At 45.9% G+C, this 25627-nt stretch overlaps 1 protein-coding gene across 2 annotated transcripts in view; it reads left to right on the plus strand.

Moving 5' to 3' along the window:
* Positions 1-349: 349 nt before the first annotated feature.
* Positions 350-25627, plus strand: part of LOC141091752 (RNA-binding protein 45-like) — a 29778-nt gene continuing 4500 nt past the window's right edge. For both annotated transcript variants that reach the window (XM_073577446.1, XM_073577445.1), the window contains exons 1-9: positions 350-720; positions 1460-1582; positions 1981-2107; positions 4204-4347; positions 6813-6992; positions 14767-14896; positions 18268-18364; positions 21177-21343; positions 23558-23765. In XM_073577446.1, the coding sequence (XP_073433547.1) occupies positions 442-720; positions 1460-1582; positions 1981-2107; positions 4204-4347; positions 6813-6992; positions 14767-14896; positions 18268-18364; positions 21177-21343; positions 23558-23750 (1440 nt within the window). In that variant the 5' untranslated portion in view covers positions 350-441 and the 3' untranslated portion in view covers positions 23751-23765. The remainder of the gene's footprint in view (positions 721-1459; positions 1583-1980; positions 2108-4203; positions 4348-6812; positions 6993-14766; positions 14897-18267; positions 18365-21176; positions 21344-23557; positions 23766-25627) is intronic.

Below are 25627 nucleotides of genomic sequence, written 5' to 3' on the forward strand. Positions count from 1 at the left end.
TTGTTAATTAAAATTTTCAGCCGTTCTTGAGATATTAATAAAACAGCACTGACCGTCGATTTCTGCATAGATGTTTTTTTTTCCTGAGTGGGGAAAAGACTTAAAAGGGTTAGTCCACGCATGGTTGCAATTTTCTGTTAATTTCATGTGGCGTTTAACCATTGAGTTTGCCCCGTGTGGGGGCAGCCAGGTCCATCCCTGTGATGAGGGAGACCCTCACTCTGGGTGACACTAAACATCAGGCTGATGGTGCGGATGAGCTCTGAGGGTGCCGTGCAGCCTCCGGCCACTAGATGTCGCTGCTGTAGGAAAGCGAGGCCGGGTTTACCACAGACGTGTCCGTACGTCACCGGAAGGGGCGGGGCTCGCATTGTGTCCCAGTAACTGCCGCGGAGCGCTCCGCTGTTTCTCGTGTCGCCGCGCCGCTCACACACTGAAGACATGGAGGAAAGCGGCGGGTTTCGCCCATCGGCCGGAAATCTGGACGATCCTCCTAACAGCCGAGTGTTCTTGGTGGTCAGCAAGACGCTGACGGAGGACATGATCCGGGAGAGGTTCGCGGAGTTCGGGGACATCCAGGATATCTGGGTGGTGAAGGACCGACACACCAAGGAGTCCAAAGGCATCGCCTTCGTGAAGTACGCCAGGTCCTCTCAGGCGTGCCGGGCGATGGAGGAGATGCACGGCCGCTGCCTCAACGACAACAGCAAGCCCATCAAGGTGCGCCAATCACAGCGCCGCTCTCATCCTTCTGTCTCAGAAAAAAAATATATGCCGCGTTGCGATTGGCTGCCTTTGGTTAAAGTTACTCAGCATCCAATCAGATTCTAGCAAACCTTTCCATTCAGTTTTTTTTTATTGTGGTTTTTTTTTGTTTGTTTTAATCAGCTTTGTGATTGACTGGTAAAATACCAGGAGCCGATCTATAATAACATTTGCTAATACATGAGCATCCAGGACTTTTTTTCTTATAGTCTTTGCTTTTACTACCACTTGCGCTGGGGCGTTCCAAGAGCTGGCTGCTCTAACTGTAAAGAATCCTTCCCTGCATACTTTCTACTGTAATGTCATTGCTTCAGGGTGTGATCCAGGCAGGCTTTGAGGCCAGGTCATCACTTGGAGATCTGAGGTCTGGGTAGAGCTTGTACATTTTTTTACACCATTTTTTAACCCCTTCCTGGCCCTGTAAAGAATCCAGCAGACTGTGGTTACCATTTGTGCCAATCAGATTCTGTCGAGTCCAAATTTTTCAGTAAATTCCAAACTGGAATGATTTATTCCCGATCGGTACAGTCGTCTGTAGCAAGCACCAGTAGCTGTGAGCTCTAGGGGACTGAAAGGCAGCTGTAGAGGTCCGGATATTTTATGCATGTCGGTGCCAGCTCAGACTAACCAATCAATTCCTTTATAACATGGCAGAAGTTTCCCCCTCCCATTTAGTAACTCCCATCTATTTCAGGTCTTTATTGCTCAGTCCCGAGGATCCACAAGCCACAGAGAAGTAGAGGATGAGGAGCTGACGAGGATCTTCGTCATGATCCCGAAAACGTATTCAGAAGATGACATAAAAGCCAGGTTTAAGGTACGAATGCTGGAGATTTCTTGTGTATCGCATCTCATAAATATCTGTGAGGGATGGAGGAAATGACATTAACCATAAATGTGGCTTGGAGCTAAGAACTGGGGGGGTAGGCTTCTCTGCGTAATTATCCTGTGAGCACCACCCCCTTGGCAAAGACCATTAACGAATAGCACTAAATAAACAGTCCCATATTTCTGGAGCCCACTTTGTCAGAGTCAGGTGAAAATGGCGCCATAGGTTGCAAAATGTTAGGGCAGCCTTGTGTTGTGCCTAAATTTTGCAACCACTCAAAGCTCTTTATCCCAGGCCTTAAGGCTTTAGGAACAGAGACTTATCTTGTGCATTTTTTCCAAGTATGTGTAGTGTTTGACACTCAGATATGTTTCTTCTTTCACCAGGAATACGGACCAGTGGAATACTGTTCAATTATCAAGAATAAAACCACGGGCGAGAGTAAAGGATTGGCCTATGTGCGGTTCCTGAAGCCTTCCCATGCGGCTTTGGCAATCGAAAATTGTGACAGAAGTGAGTGCCGTATTCGGAGTTCTACATTTAATGGCCGCAGTCACCTGTAGAGTCTCATGTATCACACAGTGTACCTCGTTGGTTGTCTTTGTGGATATAATTGTACGGAGGGAGTAGCAGTCAACTGCATGTTTCAATGGAGTCAGAAGACTGGTGCCCGTACAGGTGATTCGTCAGATAAATGCAGATGTATGGATGAATAAGTATAAGAAGCGTGCACTGCTGCCTGTCATTGGCCTCCAATCCTTGACTAATGTGGTTAGTGACTGTTGTACATGGCACCGACAAGTGCAGGGCAGCTGCAGGCGAGCGCATGAGAAATCGTCCGTTTCATCCAGAAAACTTGAAAGTGTTTTTTTTTTCTTTTTTTTTTTTTTTTTTTAATGTTCAACCGTGTGTCCTTTTCTGATGTCCGTATGAGATCAGTATTTATCCATCTACACTAAGACATGTACATGGTCGAATCCAGTTTCCTTGGTTTATAATAGAAATGTATCTGTTAAAAATGAAATGCTCTATATGGGACACTCTTAATGTATGTATTGCAATCCGTGACTTTTTTTTCTTTCTCACGGACAGTCGGGTCGAGAGAATCGTTCATCTAAACAACCCTATTGAATGACGTTAGTCCGTGTGTTGTCCATGTGCTATCAAAGAATCGGGCAGCACACGTGCGATTTATACACTCCTCTGCATAAGCCATTTGACAGCGAATTTATTTTCATGTTTTAAGATCAATTAAAAGATGAGTAAAAAGAGCAAGTGGCCAAGCTTAGGATGGCATATGTAGGATTGCACGGAGCTGCACCGTGCATATTGGGCTTACTGCTCCTCCCAGGGGATCACCTGCTTGAGGGGTCTCTGTTCTCACTGTGACACTCTGGCTGAAGGTTTTTGTACTCTAAGGCCGTGTGCACACATTGCGTGTTTACTCCATTTTTGCTGCGTTTTTTCCAGTGCAGATCTATCACAAAACCTGAAGTGTTTCCTGAAACCAGCTAAGTGAATGAGAATCCTGAAGTCTCATGCACACGCTGCTTATTTGCAGAATTAAATCTGCAGCAGGTCAATACTAGCAGCGCTGTTACTGCAGAGTTCACCCGTACTAATGAGTGGGGGATACATCTGCACAAAAAACCGCATGTTCTACCTGCCAAGAGTTGCAGATTTTTGCACCAAATACTTAACGTGTGCACATACCCTAATGCTGATGTCATGAAACCAGGTCTGCTATAGTTAAAGGGGTCGTCCACCTTTGTGTACATTTTTTTTTTTTTCTTAAATATATGCAGTTGGGGCTAAGCTTTCCTCCTATAGCTGCTCAATTACACAGTCTATTGCAGGCTGCAAGATGAGCTTAGGGACATGATTTTGTGGCACTATTATGTAGGTAGGACAGGTTCTCCTCCTGCTCTTGTTAGTGCAGCTCTCCTCACAGACAGCACAGCTCTGCAGTCCGTACAATGGCTGCTGGTTGAGGAGCATTGACCAGATCTGTCTGTGTACCGACCAAGCCAAACCTCCAACTCCGACCCCCACAGCCCTGGTCACTACTGATCATTCACATAAAGTGCAGCACAGATTCATCTCAACTAAAAAGCGAGATCCTTCGATCAGGGGCAGAACAGACTTTTATAGGACACTTAATAACTTTCCCAAATTCTTATGAAAATATTTACAGCATATCCTGCATTGTACTTCTGTACCCAATTTATTGTATATTTTAGGAGTCTGAGTCCATTTTATTCTGACTCCGCAGCCCTGGTGCCTGCCCCGTTAACTTGTTCTGCAGTCAGCAATAGACTGTGTAATACAAAATTTTTTAATGAATCCCAATTGCATAAATTATTTTTAGCCCCAAGTGCATTCATTTAAGTAAGAAAAATAAATTGTCACTGAAGATGTATCTGCAAAGATCCTGTCCCCTGTGGGCCCTGTTAGCGTTGGCTGGACAGTATTATTGAAACTACACGTATAATCAGTGGCGTCACGTCTTCGTTATTCGTGCAGCCACACCAGCTGAAACCTAGTTCTAGTATAACCTTAGTTACCCCAGATTGTTCACTGCAGATTTAAATTAATAATTTCATTCTCAGGTTACAAAGCCATCCTGGCAGAACCCCGAAGCAAGGGGGGCGCAACATCAGAAGCCGCAGATTACCACGGCCCCTCTCGCCAGCAGCAGCAAGAGCCTCTGCCGCACGACTCTGCAGGACCCCTGTATTCTTACGGGCAGTCTGGTAGGTATTGCTGCTATAACGTCTAAAATGATAATTTTCTAAGGGTTATTCTCATCTATTATGGCAGAGGCAGAAGCAATTGTCCTTGCTGCACCGTTTCGATAACATATTTATTTTTCTGGGAATTATGGAAACGACGTACCTCAGCGGCAACTTGATTTATTCCTGTTTGGGGACAATTTTTTTTTTATTTATTTTTTTTTTTAAAGGTAATTTTTCAGCAGGATTTCACCCCACAAACTATATAAGCATGTAGGTCTTTCAAAGACCAGTCGAGCAATACCTTTTATATGGTCAGTCCGTTCCCCTGTTAGGCTGTGTTCCCACAATGCGATTTTTAAGCAGCATGATCATTCTTTTGTGCGGAATCGCAAAGAATTGCCGCGATTCCTCACCCATAGGAATGCATGAGAATCGCTTACTTCCCGCATGTGGCTATGCCCACTATGCGGGAAGTTAAGCGTCTCATGTGCGGTTGGTACCCACGGTGTGGAGGAGAGGAGACTGTGCACCAGGCCCTGGGTACCATACCCCTGTAAAAAAAAGAATAAATATAAAATCGGGGTATATTTACCTTCCGACGTCCCGCGCTGCATTCCCGGGCCTCATCGTTCCCAGTAATGCCTTGCGGCAAGGTCCTGTGATGACGTAGTCTCGCGTGACTCTAGCGGTCTCGCGAGATCGCTATAGTAACGCGAAACCAATGTCATCACAGGTCTCGCAAGGCATCGCTGGGAACGCTGAGGCCCGGGATGGCAGCGCGGGACGTCGGAAGGTAAATATACCCCGATTTTTTTTTTTTTTTATCATTTGTAACATTTTATCTTTTACTATTGATGCCGCATAGGCGGCCTCAATAGTAAAAAGCTGGTCACACTTGTCAAACTATGTTTGACGAGTGTGACCAACCTGTCAATCACTTTCCAAGCGATGCTTCAATTCGCTTGGAAAGTGCTTGAGAAAATCGTGGTAAAATCGCGAACAGAATCGCTGTGAAATCACGCGGAAAAAACCACACGATTTCTGGGAAGGAGTCCGGTTTTCAATGTGCGTTTTAAAATGCTACGTGGGCCCATAGCCTTACTGAGAAATCAGTATTTGAACTGATGTGCAAATGAGGCTGTAGATCTGAAGCTTTGGTCACTCCAGCTCTATTCCTCCCGCTGCTTGATTGACTGCCTCTGTGCTGTGACTTTAGGCAAAGGTGTAGTCAGTCGAGGAGGAGGTGCTGAGCAGGGAATAGAGCTGGAGTGACAGAGGCATCAGATCTACCATAGTGCTTCAGCCTCCTTTGTCAATTAAAACGCAGATTTCTCAGTAATGTAGGAACGGACTGGCCATGTAAAGGTATTGCTGGTCTTTGAAAGAGCTACATGCATGTATAAATAGTTTGGTGGGTGAAATTCTGCTGATACCCTTTAATGCACTCTGTAAGGCTATGTGCACATGTAGATTTTTGGGTGTGGGGATTTTGGAGAGAAAACCGCAGGTAAATCCGCAGGACAAAAGTCCTGCGGTTTATCTGCGGATTTGCCTGCAGTTTTGCCCTGCAGTTTTACACCTCATAATGGATGTAAAACTGCAGCGTTTCTGCACCAAACAATTGACATGCTGCGGATTATACACTGCAGCAAAACCGCGCGGAAAGTGCACTGCGTTTTTTTTTTTTCCATTGAAAATAAAGGTACTGTACAACGCAGCAGAATCTGCTGCGTTTCTGCAGAGCCAAAACCGCTGCGGAAACGCAGCAGATTTCACTACGTGTGCACATACCCTTAAGTTATATATAGTGGTTTGTGCAGTTAAATATGATTGATTATTACAGCCAGTTCTTTAATGTGGATGATTTGATCGATCATGTACCGCTTGTCAGATCTCATATACAGAATTTCTAGAGAACTGTTTTCTCTCCCTGAATGTAGACACCTTCATATCAGCTTAGAAATGAATTAGTAAAATGAAGTTACTTAATTGCCGTATTCCCTAGTCACTTTTCTAGGACGTCTAATAAAAGACCAGCATAAATGGCACAGAATAAGGTTTCCTTCCCACTGCTCTGAGGGTTGAATTGGCAGTTTCGCCACTTATGTTGGATATCACAATGTCTTGCATTTCTTGTTGTAACATAACCCCAATGTCGGGCCCTTCTGGAGCAGTTGTCAGCAAATATGGACCTGATCTGTCAGCTGACGTGTCTGCTCTAGTAAGTCCTTATATTCGGCATGTAGCAATATTTGAGGCATCTCTTCTCTTACCTCTTACGTTTTGTGTTCCTTCTGATCTTTTTTTTTTTTTTATAAATTAACTTCTGGGTGTTAATATTCCCTTCGTAAAATTTGCCCAGTTTTGATGTTTGCATTCAGTCATGTGCTAAATTCTTACAGTTTTAGGACCAAGGAGCAAGAGTATCTATCTTAAATAATGTTTACAGGACACTGACCACTTTCTGTATTTCTCCTTTTCAGATCAATACGACTATTCCCATTATGACAAAGCGGGAGATGGCCGAGGCCAGGAAAGTGTGTCCAAGCGTCTGACGGTTGTGTCCCGAGTGCCCTTGGTCCAGGATCAGATCTACAGTTTATTCGATCTTATTCCAGGACTCGAGTTCTGCGAGGTCCAGCGCGACATGTTCTCATCATTTGGTAAGGTTTCTTCTTTTGGGAAAACTGCACTGGTTTTACCCTTTTGACTTTGCCCCACTTGTTAAAATCCTCCTGAGGACCCAATATTCCATTTAATGGGCAATTCGACAAACCCCCGTGACTTTTCGCTCTGCAATTTTACCTTCATCAGACTGATTGCCGCTGTCAGATGAAGACTCGAGCAGATAGAAGACCAGCGCTGTGAGGAAAGGCAACATTCTTGGTGCCGACCATTGTCGCCTATTCTATTTGCTTGAGTCTTCGTTTGATGGTGAAACAACCCAAAGGCTCACGTGTATTAGTCTAATTGCTTTTTAATAGTTTCCCTCACATTACAGGAGTGCCAGGGTGCTCATTAGAAAGGTGTCTTACCCATTCACGCTATACGTTAAAGTCCTAGCTGTTAAAGCTGTACAGCACAGCTCAGTTCAGTATGTTTCGCCCGCTGTTGGGTACTACAAATCAGATCCTGGTTGAAGGGAACCTGACACATGAAAAAAGACTATTGATCTCCAGATTAATAGTGTTCTGACCCTGTCTGGCACCCGCACTTTGATCCACATTGCCAGTAGGAAATTAACTTTATTTCTCCCCGTAACATTCAGGTTTCAGTCATGGGGGTGGTGCTGGCATGAAGTCAGACACTACCTAAACAAGATAGATCACCGATACTGTGAATGAGACCTCCAGCAAACAAAAATCCCCCCTGAGAAGTAGGGATTTTTGTGTACTCACCGTAAAATCCTTTTCTCTGAGCCATTCATTGGGGGACACAGAGACAGTGGGTGTTATGCTGCTTGCCACTAGGAGGACACTAAGTAAACCAGAAAAAAAAGTTAACTCCTCCCCTGCAGTATACACCCTCTCGCTGGATTGAGATTTCCTCAGTTCTTGCTTAGTGTCTATAGGAGGCACTTGGGCCTAGTTTCAGACCCCACCGTTTTTATTTGATTTTTGGTTTTTCTGTAAATTTTTATTTTTTAATTAACGGAGTGAAGTGGGCGACGGTTCCTTTCTACGGCCCGCTCTCCCCCGAACCAACAACAGGCAAGCACACGGAGTATACCTCCCCGTACACTTTCCTGCGACGATTGGGGCTGATTCCTCTGGCGATGACGGCGATGATCTTTACGGTCCTGGTAATCCACGGATACGAGGGCAAGCGCATGGATTGCAATGGAGAAGACTGGAACAGCGCTTCCAAAGAATGCCCTGAATCAGCCCCATAGCTCTCCATCCCCCTGCCATAGGGAGGATCGATTGAGCATACCCCTTTAAGAACTCCTCCAGCTCTGCTACATCAGCCCAGGAGGATAAGAATACCTGCAGGGATGGCCCCGGACAGTGCGGCCTGCCTGAGCACTGGAATAGAGGTATGGGGTCGGGTCCTGGTCCCCGGGAGAAGCGCTGACTTGGCGTCAGCGGCAGTGCACCGGCGCCCCATCACGGCCCCCCCGCTCTCGGCGCTTACCGCGGGTCGGCCAAAAATTTAGTCCCCCGGCTTTTCCGGCCTACTAGGCCGCAATTTGAATAGCGCAGCTCGCGCTAACCTCGCCGCCCCCTCCTCTTCGCACCTCTCATTCCTTACGAGACGTGCAATTCTAATCTCAGGGGCCATGTCTTTTACCTCAGGCTGCTCTGGACACGAGCTGTGAGGCATGCACTCTGCCAGATACCGGGTGACACCACAGGGCCACCGTTTTCCTCCCGGGGGACCCAGCACAGGACCGGGGTAAGCTACATCTGCCCTCAGATTAAAGCTTAACCCCTTCCTGGAATATTCCCTGCAGCTGCAGACAGACTCTGACATTAACCCTTTCAGGAGCGCTATGTCTCAATCTAAGGAGGCTGATCGGGCTGCTAAGAAGCACACTGCGTTTCTTACCGTGTGTACCACTTGCAAGTCTGCCTTACCCAGTGCACAGACTAATCCATTATGCACGGACTGCGACCTGGCCTGCGCTCAAACACCCCTCGCCGCCACTGCTGACGGCCTTCCTGCGTTTAGTACCCCTGAGTGGGCTGCGTCCCTTTCACGGTCGGTGGAGTGTCTGACCCAGGCTATATTCTCCCTCCGGGAGGACGCATTAAATCAGAAAGCGTCCTTTCCTCCCCAGGAGGGCTATGGCGTCGGCCGGGAACCGTCCACCAGCAGGGGCCGTACTCGTTCAAGGGATGGTCAGGCTAGAAAGCGGACCCATGACGCATCCCCTAGTCCCGTTCGCGCATAGGATCGGCGACTCCCATCTCTCGCTCTCCCTGTCCTGAGGTTCATAGCGAGCACGACCCTGAATTCGAATCTGACATGTCAGCCCCTCAGAATCCCCCAACTGATCAAGAGTCGCTTGATTCTCTTATAGAATCAGTCAACAGGATTCTGAAGTTGGATGAGGAAAATATTCCCGCTCCAGCACACCCTAACTCATTTAAGAAAACCAAGCGTGTGCGCAGGTTATTTACCAGCCATCCAGAGTTTAAGGAAATTGTCCAGAAACATAGGGATCGTCCACATAAGCGGTTCACAGGGCAAAGGTCTACTCAGGCTAAATACCCTTTTGATCCAGACCTAATGAAGGATTGGTTACTGTCCCCTTCGGTGGACCCTCCTGTATCGCGTCTTGCTTCTAAAACGCTCCTATCCGTTTCTAAGGGCTCCTCAGTCAGAAACCCCTCCGATCGTCAAATTGACTACCTTGCCCGCTCAGTTTTTGAACCATCAGGAGCGGCGCTTTTTCCATCTTTCGCGGCAATTTGGGTCACTAAGGCAATGGCCGCTTGGGCAGAAGTCTTGATTACTTCCTTCCAGGGCACCAATCTTCCTCCGGAGGCAACCACTGTCGCCAGGCAGATAATTCACGCAGCGGACTTAGTAGTAGACGCTTCTTTTGATGCCACAAATTTTGCTGCTCAAACTGCCGCTAATGCGATCTCCATTAGAAGAGCCCTATGGCTCCGCGACTGGCAGGTGGATGCCACATCTAAAAGATCGTTGACTTCTCTCCCCTTTCAAACGGGTCGTCTTTTTGGAGAGAAATTGGACCAGCTCATTTCTGATACTACCGGAGGGGGAGGGAAAGTAAACTCCTTCCTCAACAAAAGGCTGTTTGGCCGTTTCGCAACCAACAGCCAACGCGTTTCGATCTTTTCGCAACAATTCCGGTTGGTCCTCCTCTACCTTCTCTTCCGGATCAGGTCGGTTCCCGCGCGGAGACAGAGGCTCCCAGGTCTCATACAGACCTAACCACTCTTGAAAACCCAGGCCTAGGGCTTCTGGATCCAGGGGAGCCAGATCTCATAGATCTACCCAGTGATTTGTTGCGGTATCCGGCGGACACCGACAAAGTAGGCGGTCGCCTACTTTCCTTCAGCCACACCTAGCTCGCGGTCGTCCACGACAAGTAGGTCAGGGAGCTGGTGTCCTCCGAATACAAGATAGAATTTTCTTCTCCCCCACCAACTCGGTTTTTCCTTTCCTCTCTCCCCCAAGAAAAAGACAAGAGCCTTCCTTCGGGCTGTTCAGGCTGTGCTAAGGGAAGGAGTCATCATTCCGGTCCCTCATCACGAAAGGTTCAGGGGATTTTATTCAAACCTTTTTGTGGTTCCAAAAAAGGACGGGACGATGCAACCCATTCTGGATCTCAAACTGTTAAATCAGTTTGTCAAGTTACGGCGATTCCGAATGGAATCTCTCCGATCAGTTGTCGCTTCCATGGAAAAAGAGTTCCTAACATCCATCGACATCAAGGACGCTTACCTTCACATTCCGATCTGCCCGTCCCACCAGCACTTCCTGCGTTTTGCAATTCACAAGGAACACTTCCAGTTCGTTGCCTTGTCCTTCGGACTCGCCACCGCCCCCAGGGTCTTTACCAAGGTCATGGTGGCTGTCATGGCCATTCTCCACTCTCGGGGAGTAGTGGTGTTACCGTATCTGGACGACCTGCTCATCAAGGGTCCGTCCCTTCCAGCCTGTGAGGAATCCGTGGATATAACAGTAAATACACTTTCTCGCCTGGGGTGGAAGATAAACTTCGAAAAGTCTCTCCCAAAACCGGCTCAGCAGATTTCCTTTTTAGGAATGATCTTGGACACTTCCCGCGGGTTGGTCATTCTCCCTCCAGAAAAGACCCAAGCCTTACATCAGGCAGCGTGGACTCTTTCCCTACCAGTTTCTCACTCCATTAGTTTCAGCATGAGAGTTCTTGGAAAGATGGTGGCTGCAATGGAAGCAGTTCCATTTGCACAGTTCCATCTCCGTCCCTTACAACATGCATTGCTGTTAGCTTGGGACAAGAACCCGTTCTCCCTGGACCGTCGGATTCTTCTGTCCCTGCGAGTCAGGCAAGCCCTCAGGTGGTGGACACTGAGGTCCTCCCTGAATCAAGGGAGGTCTTTTCTCCCAGTAAGATGTTTGGTAGTAGCCACTGATGCAAGTCTTCTCTGCTGCGGTGCAGTCTTTCGTCACCACACGGCACAGGGTCTTTGGTCAACACGATAGTCACGTCTCCCCATCAACATTTTGGAGATACGGGCGATCAGATTAGCTCTATGGAGTTTCCACCATCTCCTCGCAGGTCACCCCATCAGGATCCAATCCGACAACGCCACGGCTGTAGCGTATATCAACCGCCAGGGAGGTACCCAGAGTAGGATGGTCATGCACGAAGTGAGTCACATCCTCCATTGGGCTGAGACCAACCATTCGCCCATCTCAGCAATCCACATCCCGGGCGTAGAAAATTGGGCGGCAGATTTTCTCAATCGCCAAGGCATTGCCTCGGGAGAGTGGTCTCTTCATCCGGAAGTCTTTCAGCAGATTTGTCATCGTTGGGGAGACTTCGGATGTGGATCTCATGGCCTCCAGACTAAACAACAAGGTTCCTCGGTTCAATGCGCGATCCATGCGCCATCAGAGCGGACGCCCTAGTTCTGCCATGGCACCCCCTCTTCCCTTGCTTCCGAGGGTCATCAAGAAGATCAGAACGGAGGGAGTACCAGTGATCCTAGTCGCGTCAGCTTGGCTGCGCCGAGCATGATATGCAGAACTAATACAACTAGTCGCCGACGTCCCCTGGCGACTTCCAGATCGCATGGATCTACTCTCACAGGGCCCGATTTGACTCCGGGGCCCTGTCTTTGACGGCGTGGCCGTTGAATCCTGGATTTTAGCACAGGCTGGGTTCTCTCACGACGTGAATTCCACCATGATTAGTGCTAGGAAGCCTGTGTCCATGCGCATCTATCACCGCACCTGGAAAACCTTCTTTTCGTCGTGCAAGGATCATGGTCGATCACCTCTGGTGTTTTCCATTCCGGCCATATTGGAATTCCTTCAATCCGGATTAAAATCAGGCCTCGCGCTTAGCTCGCTCAAGGGCCAAATTTCAGCCTTGTCAGTGCTTTTCCAACCGACCTTAACCTGGTTCTCGGGGCCTTACAGGAGGCTCCTTTCGAACCGCTGCAGGACGTGTCACTGACCGTCCTCTCTTGGAAGGTGGTCTTTTTAGTGGCAATTACATCAGACGAGTTTCGGAATTGGCAGCCCTTTCCTGCCGTTCTCCGTTCCTGAATTTTCATCAGGACAAGGTAGTTCTCAGGACGTCCCCGTCCTTCCTGCCCAAGGTCGTCTCCTCTTTCCATCTCAACGAGGAAATTGTTTTGCCTTCCTTTTGTACGGCGCCAGTCCATCGCATTGAGAAGGCCCTCCACACCCTGGATGTAGTTAGAGCGCTGAGACGTTACATCTCGCGGATGGCTCCCTTCCGCAAGTCAGATGCCCTGTTCATACTTCCAGATGGGCATAGGAAGGGTCTAGCCGCGTCAAAAGCAACGCTAGCCAGGTGGATTCGCTTGGCGATTCAGGAACGTGCCTGTCCCAACGGGGATTAAGGCGCACTCTACCCGGTCAGTGGGTGCCTCTTGGGCCATTCAGCACCAGGCCTTGGCAGAACAGGTCTGCAAGGCTGCGACTTGGTCCAGTCTGCATACTTTTACAAAACATTACCAAATTCATTCTCAGGCCTCTGCGGATGCAGCTCTCGGCAGACACATCCTGCAATCAGCAGTACCTCAGTGTTGACTCAGTGGTACATGGGGTATTAGCAGATGTATGCTCCCCACCCAGGGACTGCTTTAGGACGTCCCACTTTCCCCCAATGAGGCGTAGGAGAAATAGGAATTTTTGTGTACTCGCTGTAAAATCCTTTTCTCCGAGCCATTCATTGGGGGACACAGCGCCCCACCCTGTTTAGCCTACTGGCTCATTGTAACATTCTTACTTTGTGACATAGTTATGGTTTTTGTTGACTGTTAGCTCCTACTGCTTTTTTTTACCGAACTGGAGAAATCTCATCCAGCGAGAGGGTGTATACTGCAGGGGAGGTGTTAACTTTTTTTTTTTTTGGTTTACTTAGTGTCCTCCTAGTGGCAAGTAGCATAACACCCACTGTCTATGTCCCCCAATGAATGGCTTGGAGAAAAGGATTTTACAGTGAGTACACAAAAATCCCTATTTCTCAGGGGGGATTTTTGTTTGCTGGAGGTCTCATTCACAGTAGCGGTGATCTATCTTGTTTAGGAGACAACCCATGTAATTATGGTAGTCTCCAGCGGCATAAAAGTATAGATCAATTTTGGGACCACTCAGTGCTGCTGCCATCATGTGCAGCGTAGAGCCTGACGGTGAGGGATCCCTGTGGAGCCAGTCCATCTGTAACTGGTAGTATCATTTTGTAGGGATGGTAAGTGTCTTGGTAGACTGCAAAACCAACCCTTTCATTGGATTGGGATTCTAAAACGCAAACAACTGGATCACGAGAGATTGCGACCTTCAACTGGACCATCAGATAAAGAGAAGCTGACTGTACCGTTGACTTCTGGAATTGTGTGCCATCTTTACACTGATCGTTCGGTGTCAAACATTGATTGTACCACTGACCAGCCAGGATCAGACGGTGACTGTGTCTTGACCAGGAATCGGATATTGACTGCTGCACTTACTGACTGTACAACTGAAGAAGCCGGTTCTGGATGAGTAATGTACTGCTGACCATACTGCTGACTACTCGAGACCCAGATGTATCCCAGAGATCGCCAGCAATGACTATACTAGTGACCATCAGAAATAGGAAGCTGGCACCGTGTACCCCGAGGAACAGGCAATAATTATTCCACTGTCCAGAAGACAATGCTTTGCTGACTGTACCACTTACCACCAGGGAGCATAAAATCGCTGATCTTCAGGTACCAACGGCTGCTTGAGAGAACCAAAAATGACCACGTCGGACTAGTTATTGATCTTACTACTGACCTCCGGGTAGAGGACATTGACTGTACAGGGCTGGATGCTGACTGTACTGTTTACCACCAGGTACCGGATGCCGACTGTACCACTAATCACCAGGCACCAGATGCTTAATGTTCCGTTTACCACCAGGGACCCTGATGCATAATGTGCCACTAACCACCAGGGAATGAACCCTAGCTGACCTCTAGGGGCCTCTTGCAGATTTGTGCCATTGCCCTGGGGTAAGTACAAAGCAGCGGAGCTGTTTAAGGCATTGACACTTCCGATTTATGTCCTCGTCCCATTGCATATGGCGGTGTGGGCTGTCACAGCTTTGGAAAGGTTCAGTGTGTGAGCATACAAAAGTCCCAGGGTAAGTTTCCATTAGCGTGCACTTCAGTAAGTCTTCCTGCATTGTATAGGTTGATAGTTAGGATAACACCAGTTGATTTCTGCCACCTCCTTGACATTTTCGTTATTCTTTGGTAGCTTACGCCGTGGTGCAGTATCAGAATATCTCATCCGCCATATATGCCAAGTACAAGCTACACGGGTTTGAGTATCCCCCCGGAAATCGTCTGGGAGTCACTTATCTGAGTGATGGAGGTGACGGCACAGAGTGAGTATGATCATGAATCCACTGTCCAAGCGGCGAGGTCCATGTCTCACCCAATATATCTGTACACGAGTTATATTTCAAGATTAGGTAGCGGTGTCCATCACTAATAATATTAATAAGACAGAAGATGGGGTTTTAGATTAGTGACAAAATAACAATTGGGGGTATTGTAAGCTGCTTGCTCTGATTTACCTTCAAAGATTACTGCATGGTAGGAAATTTTCTATTACCTACATGAGCTACTTACGGGTTTGAACCTGTCCCTGATTGCAGTGTCTTGTACTGGGCTGCTCGCTGTAGTTTTGATAAAATCACTCTTATAGGCATGAGATAATCACTAAAGGACTAGTAAACCTGCTGACAGGTAGTCCTTCATATTCATGAGCTGTGTATAACCCTGCCTCCACCACTGATTGGCAGCTTTCTGTGTGCACTGTGCATAGGCAGAAAGCTGCTACTGGTGTGGGGGCGGGGTTACACAGAGTTCAGCATTAGAGAGTTGTTGGATCTGCAGCAGAGAAAACTGATTTTTATCAAAACTGCAGCAAGTGTCTACTGGAATCAGGGTCTCTGTATCTACACCATACTGCTCTCAGATTAGGCGGCAAAAACCTGCTGACAGATTCCTTTTAAACCCAGCAGAGCCCTGTGGTTGTCATTGCCGGGTTGCTATGAGCGCCGCCCAGCGGTCGGTGCTCATAGCAAGTGAGCATTTCTGCTACACACAGGCGATCTGATCATCGCCTGTGTGTAGTGGAGGCGATCGGATTATCGCAGCTTCTAGTCTCTCATAAAGACTATTGAAGCAAGTGAAAAATAAACAAAATATTATATATGTGCGTGTGTAATTTCAAATCACCCCCATTCTTTCCATTCAAAATAAAAGAATTAAAAATACACATTTGGTATCGCTGCATTCAGAATCGCCCGATCTATCAAGATGTAAACGAGTTAATATGATCGTTAAACGGCGTAGCGAGAAAAAAAAGTTAAAACGCCATAATTAAATTTTTTTATTTTTTTTTTGGTCGCTACAATATTGCCTTAAAATGCAATAACTGGCGATCAAAAGATTGTATCTGCACCAAAATGGTATAATTAACCCCTTAACGACCAGAGGTTTTATTTTTGGTTTTGCAATTTCATTTTTTGCTCCCCTTTTTCCCAGAGCCATAACATTTTTTGTTTTTAGGGTCAAAATGGCTGTGAGTTTTTTTTTTTTTTTTTTTTTGGGCAGGAACTTTTGAATTATTCCATTAAACACATCATGTACTGGAAAACGGGCGGGGAGAAATTCCAAATGCAGTAAAATTGCAAAAAAAATGCAATTCCACAGTTGTTGAGGTGTTGTTTTTTTTTGTTTTTTTTTTTTTATTTATACCATGTTCAGTAAATGCTAAATCTGATCTGCCATTATGATTCTCCAGGTCATTACAAGTTCATAGACACCAAGCATGTCGAGGTTCTTTTTTTATTTGAGTGGTGTAAAAAAATTCCAATGTTTGTTAAAAATAAAAATTGCGCCATTTTCCGATACTTGTAACGTCTCCATTTTTCATGATCTCGGGTTGGGTGAGGGTTATTTTTTGCACGCTGAGCTGATGTTTTTAATGATAACATATTGGTGCAGATACGATCTTTTGATCGGCTGTTATTGCATTTTAATGCAATGTTGCGGCGACTAAAAAAGAAACGTAATTCTAGCCTTTTGACTTTTTTTCTCGTTACACAGTTTAGCGATCGGGTTAATTTTTTTATATTGTGATTGGGCGATTCTGAACGCGGCGATACCTAATATGTGTATATTTGATTTTTTTTTTTTTTTATTTTGAATGGGGCGAAAGGGGGGTGATTTGAACTTTTTATATTTTTATTTTTTTAATATTTTTAACAACATTTTTTTCCCTTTTGGCATGCTTCAATAGCCTCCATGGGAGACTAGAAGCTGCCATAATGCGATCGGCTCTGCTACATACAGGCGATGATCAGATTGCCTGTAGGTAGCAGAATTGCCCGGCAGGGACAACCATAGAGGCCTGCTGGAGACCTCTGTTTGTCATGCAGATGGGCGGGATTTCCAATGTGCTTTCCGGAAGCGCAAATTAAATGCCGCTGGGCATCACTAATAGCCTGTAAGCCAGACACTGTGCACTACCTGTGTGTGACCAGCGCCCTACACAAGCCTCATCCGTGCACATGTACGATACTAGGCGACTGCCCCGTTCCTTGAATGGTCGATGTGTGAGGGGTTGTCTCATCACTGTTTTGAACTGTTGTTGTCTCCACATTTATCACGGGGGCTACTGCACCCTGCAGGGCAGTAGTATTGTGACCTGCTGTTGGCTGCCCTTTTTTTTTTTTTTTTTTTTTTTCTGTTTCCCGTATATCTTATGCCACCCGTGAAAACTTTTGCGTTCCCGATGCATCACTTCATCACTTCTAGTCCCGTGTGGAATGATGCCCTATGGTCAAGTGAAGTCCTTGGACCCTCACATCCATGTCTCCATGTCTGAGTGTATGCCTCCATCATTAACCATCCAGTGCACATGCTCAGAATTTCCCCGTCTGGCCTCCACTATTGATGACTGACCCAGGGGGTGAGAAAAGTATTTCGGTTACTATCAGGCTTCACTTCATAAAGGGCTGATCTTTGTGACACAACGCCATACTTCCTTTTACGGTTTCCTGTCCTACCCGCTTTACATCACGGCTCACTATGGCGGGGGTCCGAGCTCGTGGTTGTGCAGAACAATCGCAGGACTTTGTACGAGGAGTATCTCCTATCTCTATAGGACGGAGTCCTCACTCCTCCGTATGTTGGTGCTATATGATTGAACAAAACTGCATGCGTAGTATAAGCCATGCTGACACATTTAGTAGCCAGCATGTTTTTCAGTAGGTAATCATGCGACCTTTCTCCTGCTTTTAATCTGTCTCTGCCCTGTATACATTCACCCTTCAACATCAGAGGTCCAAGCTATACAACTCTTCTTGCCTTCTGCCACCACTAGAGGGGGCTTATTGCATTTTGCTTGTACATTGAACTCCATAATAAACCAGTATACAGCGAGGTCGCCCTAGTGGTGGCTCTAGACATAGTTCATTCCTAGACTAGAGATTGTATCAGTTTGGAAGTTGTATCCTAACCTTAGGATACGGGATAGTATCTTGCTTGGTGGGGGTCCTACCACGGCGACCCTCACCAGTCCCAAGAGCAGGACTGTCTGAATCAATCATATTTCCCTCTGCTCCATTCTATGACGGATGGAGCCCATGGGATAGGACATAACTTCCGCACTCGGTACAATCCCTTTAAAAATAAAAAAAAATAATCTAAATTTAACCTGGTTTTTTTTTTTTTTTTCCCCTAGACTTCTTAAAAAAATGGCATCCACCATGGTGGCTGCTCAGGTAAATTCAATGGTTTGGGGTCCCCAAGTTTCCCAACAATACCCACCGACGGGGCCTGTAAGTATTTTAATCCATATCTATTGAGATAATGTCTTTTCTGTCTCTGTGGCTCAGCAGCACATTCCTACACTCTTGCTGTCGTCTTCAGCCATCATTAGCTTCTAACAGCTGCGAGTGGAGCAGAGCGCAGCAAACTCAGTTAACTCCACTGGCAATCTGTGATGGCAGCATTCACAGCACGTGGGTTGTCGGGGGGGCTGCTGAAGAACCCTGTGCCTGTCATGATGGGACTACTATGAAAGCTAGCCTGTGACTTGTTTTTTTGTTACACACAGCAATACCACCGTGCTGCTGTTTATAATACAAGCGATCAGAAAATCACAGGTTCAAGGGACTACAAAATACAGTAAAAAAAAAAAAAAATGAACACCCCATTTCATGTATAATAATCTTTGGAGGCGGATTCTCAGGGAGATCTATGTCCGGCCCATAGATCTTAACTGCTCATTTACATATTACGAAAATGTGGATTTCTCTGGTATAACCCATCAGATCGCAGATATCAAGGTATCTTTTTATTCAGCTTCCTATGACCTACGTGCCCATATAGATGACTTAGAAAGGGAGATCCAGCTCACATATTCCCTTTTCAAGGAAGTTTTATACAAGAGGATTATTAAAGGAGGCTTCTCATTAGAAACTGTCTTTGAAAATGTGGCCCCTGGCTGATTCTCCTGGTCCTGTTCCCACCACCCTCGGCAAATAACTGATTTTGGCAGGAAAAGCCACATCCCATTAGGAACTTCTTGTGATACAAGTACACCATGACTTCACAATCAGAGTTGATCGAATAGCTTTGGATAAGAGCTCATCTGGATACCTGGAGCGCTCCCGATCAGTTGTTCGGCTCCGCAGCTGCATTTGTCTCGGCTGCATGACAGTAACAACACATGCATGGAGAGGCTGTTTGTTGGGCTCTCCCTGCATGTGTTGTGACAGTGAAAGAGCTGTGACACGTGCAGCTGCGGAGCCAAACAGCTGATCATCGGGAGCGCTCCAGGTATCGGGGTTCCCGATGCAGCTATTCGGTAAGCACTTATCAGAGGCTATAAGATCAACCCTAGTCACAATACAATTAGTTTGCTTCCTTGTGGTCCTGACCTGCGGGGACAAGTCTCATACATCTTCTATCCATGTGAAATCTCTGATAATGTAGTACTATCTTCTCTGTATGTATGAACATACCCCGTGATTATTCTATGGGGCGGGGGATTACCAATTTTTGGTTGGCGTTTTCTTGGTTGAGCTCTGTACACTCGGCTCTCCTCTCTGATCAGCAGCTCTTGTCCTTATACCGTCCTCTTTTCATGTTTGCAAAATGTCCAAGGACGGTGTGACCTTTAAGGGGATTATTCTATTTGGTGAGGTCTGTGCGCTTTACAGAAAACTAAGCCGTGCTTCACCAGGCTGGACGTGACACCCTGCTTGTCATAGGTCTGTTACCAACTCCCCGGGACCCGCTGCAGACACATCAGAAATGCAATCCTATCATTGTGAAACCCCTATATCATAAAGGCGGCCTTGCCGAATATCAAACACGTGAATGCTCAGCCAAGCATTTCTGCTCTCTGGAGGTGGTGTAGTCAGCTGTGCTAGTCCATTCAGCATGAACATATAATATGTCACGAAAAAACAATCTCTGGGATATGCTGAAAACTTCCAGTCATAGTCATACATGTAACTTTGTATGTAACCCCCTTCTCATGTACAGCACCATGGAATTAATGGCGCTATATAAATAAATAATAATACAGTGTGACAAGTCGGATTTGAAAAATTTGGCCTGGTCTCTAAGGGTTTAATATATAACGGACACATACGCACTAATATATACAGTATATCACAACATCACTGAGCTGATGGATGTTAGAGACCTTGTTCTTCTCCATCTTCCGTCTGGAGACATGCTAGTCCAGTTCTGCACCTTTACCCTCAGTTTCTTTTCGAAAGACTGTGATGGTCTTGGAGGAATTTGGGGTCTTTATCACGTTGGAACACTGCAGTGATGTAGTCACTGAGGAGTGAAAGATGATTCCAGCGGCCAACGGTGAAGCTCTAGTGAACGCCATGGCCAAGAGTTCTGGCAGTGCTGGAAAATAATGGTGGCCACACAAAATATTGACACTGTGGGCACAATTTAGCCGTTTTCACTTAGGGGTGTACTCACTTTTGTTGCCCGTGGTTTAGACATTAATGGCTGTGTTGAGTTATTTAGAGGACACCAAATTTACACTGTTATACAAGCTGTACCCTTGACTACTTTACATTGTATCACTGTCAGATGTTCAGTTTTGTCCCATGAAAAGATACAATAAAAAAGTGAGGTGTGTAGATAGCTATATGATGTATCACACATACACACAGCTTCAGGCATGGTCTATTCGCCATTAGAGCTCAGACACACCTGAGCAAATAAAAGACCTTGACTGGAGTGAATGGGAGCGACCATTCCCACTCAGAGCTCTTCTGGTCACTCCTCAATCCTGGACCCAAAATTCGACCCATATGTATTTAAAAGAAAAAATCTCTAACCTACTGTTACTAGAGCCTTCAATTATGGGACTTGCATCACATAATATAATATTACCATGAGGAAATCCCTCTTTTTACCCTTCTGTCTCTCTAAGTGTGTATCACTTTGTGTAATTTTGGCTGTATCAGTGGAGTATAATCCTAACTAGTCCAGGGGCAGGGTTAAATTGTGTGGAGCACACTTTCCGTTTCCTTCCCCCCCCTCCTCGTCTGACATGGTTGCTTGTTGTTTGCAGTATTCAGTAGGGTTTTCACGGTGAATCTTTTTTGTCTGCAGGCCTATGATCGACCATATGCTTCCCCTGTTGCCTCCCAGCTTCAGACAGACGCTACCCTTCCCGCATACAAAAAGAAGGCGCACGTCGATGCACAGTGCAAGGAGAGACTGTTCATTGTGTTCAACCCTCATCCCCTGAGCCTGGACGTGATGGACGACGTTTTCTGGTAGGGCTCGCCGATTACAGTAGCACCCCTTACTGACACTTGGGCATGAATTATAGCATAATAATTTTATTTTTATAGCGCCAACATATTCCGCAGCACTTTACATTATAGAGGGGACTTTTACAGACAAAAGACATTACAGCACAGCATAGCAATAAACACATAGATCAAAACAGATACCAATAGGAATGAGGGCCCTGCTCGCAAGCTCACAATCTATAAGGAAAAAGGGGAGACACGAAAGGTGGGTGGTAACAATTGCTTTTATTGTTTTAATTCTTTGGACCAGCCCTAGTGTAATAATCGGGTGTTCCTGTTGCTGCATGAACCAGTTAACAGTCTAAATATGTAACAGTACAGACACAGAGGGCTATTAAATGCAAAAAGCAGGTGAGAATATGATGCGAGGAACCTGGTTATGGTAAATTTTGAAATGAGCCACACAGGAATATTTAGGTTAGTGTGTTGAGGCGATAGGCCAGTCTGAACAAATGCGTTTTTAAATCACGCTTAAAACTGTGGGGATTGGGGATTAATCGTATTAACCTGGGTAGTGCATTCCAAAGAATTGGCGTGGCACGTGAAAAGTCTTGGAGACGGGAGTGGGAGGTTCTGATTAAAGAGGATGTTAACCTCAGGTCATTAGCAGAACGGAGGGCGCGGGTAGGGTGGTAGACTGAGACGAGGGAGGAGATGTAGGGTGGTGCTGAGCCATGGAGAGCTTTGTGGGTGAGGGTAATAAATTTATACTGAATTCTGGAGTGGATGGGTAGCCAGTGTAAGGACTGGCACAAGGTAGAGGCATTGGTATAACAATTGGTGAGGAATATGATCGTAGCTGCAGCATTCAGGACGGATTGGAGAGGGGAGTGTTTGGTAAGAAGGAGACCATTAGTAGAAAGTTACAGTAGACCAGACGAGAATGTATAAGAGAAACAGTTTGCAGAGTCGAAAGTAAGAAAGGGTCGAATTCTAGAAGTGTTTTTGAGGTTCAGATAACAAGAGCGAGCCAGTGATCGGATGTGGGGGGTGAATGAAAGCTCGGAATCAAGTATGACACCAAGACAGCGGGCATGTTGCTGGGGAGTAATGGTGGAACCACACACAGACATGGCAATGTCGGGTATAGATGCATTAGTAGAGGGAGGAAACACAAGGAGTTCAGTTTTTGACAGGTTCAGTTTCAGATGTAGTGAGGACATGATGTTAGAGACAGCGGTAAGACAATCACTGGTGTTTTCTAAAAAGGCTGGCGTGATATCAGGAGAAGTGTATAATTGAGTGTCATCAGCATAGAGATGGTACTGGAACCCAAATCTACTGATTGCTTGACCAATAGAGGCAGTGTACAAGGAGAAGAGGAGGGGGCCTAGAACTGATCCTTGAGGAACCCCAACAGTAAGGGGAAGGTGAGAGGAGGAGGAGCCAGCAAAAGATACAGTAAAGGAGCGGTCAGAGATAGGAGGAGAACCAAGAGAGAACGGTGTCTTTGATGCCGATGGACTGGAGCATAGTGAGGAGGAGCTGATGATCCACAGTGTCGAATGCTGCAGAGAGATCCAAGAGAATTAGCATGGAGTAATGACCATTAGATTTAGCTGTTAGTAGATCATTAAAGACTTTAGTCAGGGCAGTTTCAGTAGCGCGTAGAGAGCGGAAACCGGATTGTAGAGGGTCGAGGAGAGAGTTGTCTGAGAGATGGCGGATAAGACGGGTGTGGACCAGGAGTTTAGAGATGAAGGGAAGATTAGAGACAGGTCTATAGTTAGCGGCACAGTTTTGGTCAAGGGATGGTTTAAGTAATGGCTGTGTGATGGCATGCTTAAATGAGGTAGGAAAGATACCAGAAGAGAGTGAGAGGTTGAATATTTTTGTTAGGTGAGTGGTGACAGCAGGGGAAAGGAACTGGAGGAGATGTGATGGAATGGGGTCACTGGTGCAAGTGGTAGGGCAAGAAGATGCATGGAGCCTGATTACTTCAGCATTCCCTCGTTACACACCATGTCTGCTTGCTCATTGGTGGCTTTTGTGCTTCTCTACCAGAATTGGATTTCTGAATTCTTGCAGTTTAATATCTGTGGTTTCAATAGGGCGGTACAGGTATGATGTGCTTTCAGGACACATGAGGTCAGACATGATGTAAATTCTGACATTGGACGTTCTCTGTGCTGCTACTACTGAAATATTTAACCTTTTTCTTTTATTTTTTTTTAGTCGTTTTGGGAATCTGATAGAAGTTTACATTGTGCCGGGAAAGAACGTTGGGTACGCTCGATACTCGGAGGTGTACAGCGCAAATGATGCCATAGCCGCTCTGCATGGCAAAATGGTGAACGGCGTAAAGCTGAAGGTGATGCAAGCCGATTCTCCAAAAGATGAGTCCAACAAGAGACAAAGAACATACTGAGTCTCTAAATTTCGGGTAAGTACCAGATGTCTGTTCTGCAGTCTTATCTGTCGCCCCATAGTCACTGATTCCCAGGAAAGGTTCATTTTATAAAGTCTAGGGCAGGGTTCCCCAACTCCAGTCCTCAAGAGCCACCAACGGTTCATGTTTTCAGGATTTCCTTAGTATGACCCAGGTGGTAATTGCAGTACCTGCCCAGGCAATAATTCCATCACCTGGGCAATACTATTGAAATCCTGAAAACATGACCTGTTGGTGGCTCTTGAGGACTGGAGTTGAGGAACACTGGCTAGGGGTACGTAAAAAAATAAAGTATATTGTGGTAAGCGAGGCGATTGTCAGATGACCACTAGAATACATTTGTTGTGCACTGAGGAACAGAAGAAGCAAAGACCGTGACTATAGAGATGCTGCCATGTATCATACCTCCATGCTGTCAGTAATGGCAGGTAGGACACATTTGTATGCAGAGATGCAAAACATTTTAATAGAATTTTAGATTTTTCTAAAGGTTTTACATCAGTAACACTTATCAGTTGGATATGGCATAATCGTCCTGATTGCTTGACGTCCATCCTCCCACCCCCCCCCCCCCCCAAAAAAAAAAAAAAGAGTGCCTCTTGGGGGGGTCTCAGTTTGGCTGGGTTCAGATGAGAGGATCAAAAACTGTGTGGTGTTTCTTAGAGAAAAAAAAACTTAATTCTTTTTTCACCCTTGGCATCCGTTTTATACATCTACAATCTAAAAAAAAAGTAATGAAAGGTTGAATACTGGTTAACGTGGTCATCATGGCAATGGATCCATAAAAAGTCATCTGCCATACTGCTGGAGTATGTATCGCACTTTTTAATTTATTTTCTTAACTCGCCGATAATTTAGTGGGCAAGTCTTTTTTTTTTTTTTTTTTCCCTCCACCCCATTGCATAAAAAATTTCATATAAATTACACCAACTACGGTACTTCATTTGTTTTTGACATGAGTTTTGCACGTGGACAACAAATTCGATCTTCTGAATGAAACCGTAATGTAAATAGTAGGTAAAAAAAAGGTCAGAGGAAACGCATCTTCTATTTGCCTCATGTCTTAAAGGATCTGTCACACCAGATTCTTGACACTTCATCAGAGCAGCATATTGTGATTCCAGGGATGTCACTTACTGGGCTGCTTGCTGTAGTTTTTATAAAATCACTGTTTTATCAGCAGGAGATTATTACTACAGGACTAGTAAACCTGCTGCCATGTAGTCCTGCATATTCATGAGCTCTAATAACCCCGCCCCCAACACCGATTGGCAGCTTTTTGCCTATGCAAAGTGTACAAAGAAATCAGCCAATCAGTGGTGTGGGTGGGGCTATACAGAGCTCTGTATTCAGAGAACTGGTAGATCTGAGGCAGATAAAATGGAGATTTTATCAAGACTGCAGCAAGCAGCCCAATAAGGGATACATCACTGGAATCAGGGTTTCTGCCCCTACAACGTGCTAGTCTCACATGGGGTAGCATAAACTTGCTGACAAATTACCTTTAAATGGGACCTAATTATGGGGCTTTCCAACTAATGAGACATATTAAATCAGTAGAAGGGAAGTAATGGGCATTACCATTTCTTTTATGGGAATGACACTTGTCCGCAGCGGTGCTGTATACACTTTACTGTACTCTAAGAGCACCATAGGAATCTCTTCTATATGGAAATGACCATAGTTCCCTCCTGAGAGCAGCGGTGTATAAAAAAGGAACGGAAAGCTCCATATATGATTGTAGAAACCTGTAAAATTGGCATTAAATGCTGAATATAATGTGCAAAGTACAGAATGAGCCCGTGATGGAGTAATACAGTGATTGTGGGAGGGAAAATCCTCTTTACTTCAGTCTT

Source organism: Dendrobates tinctorius, unplaced genomic scaffold, assembly GCF_039654945.1.
Source record: "Dendrobates tinctorius isolate UK_male_01 unplaced genomic scaffold, ASM3965494v1 ptg000056l, whole genome shotgun sequence".
Classification (NCBI taxonomy): Eukaryota; Metazoa; Chordata; class Amphibia; order Anura; family Dendrobatidae; genus Dendrobates; species Dendrobates tinctorius.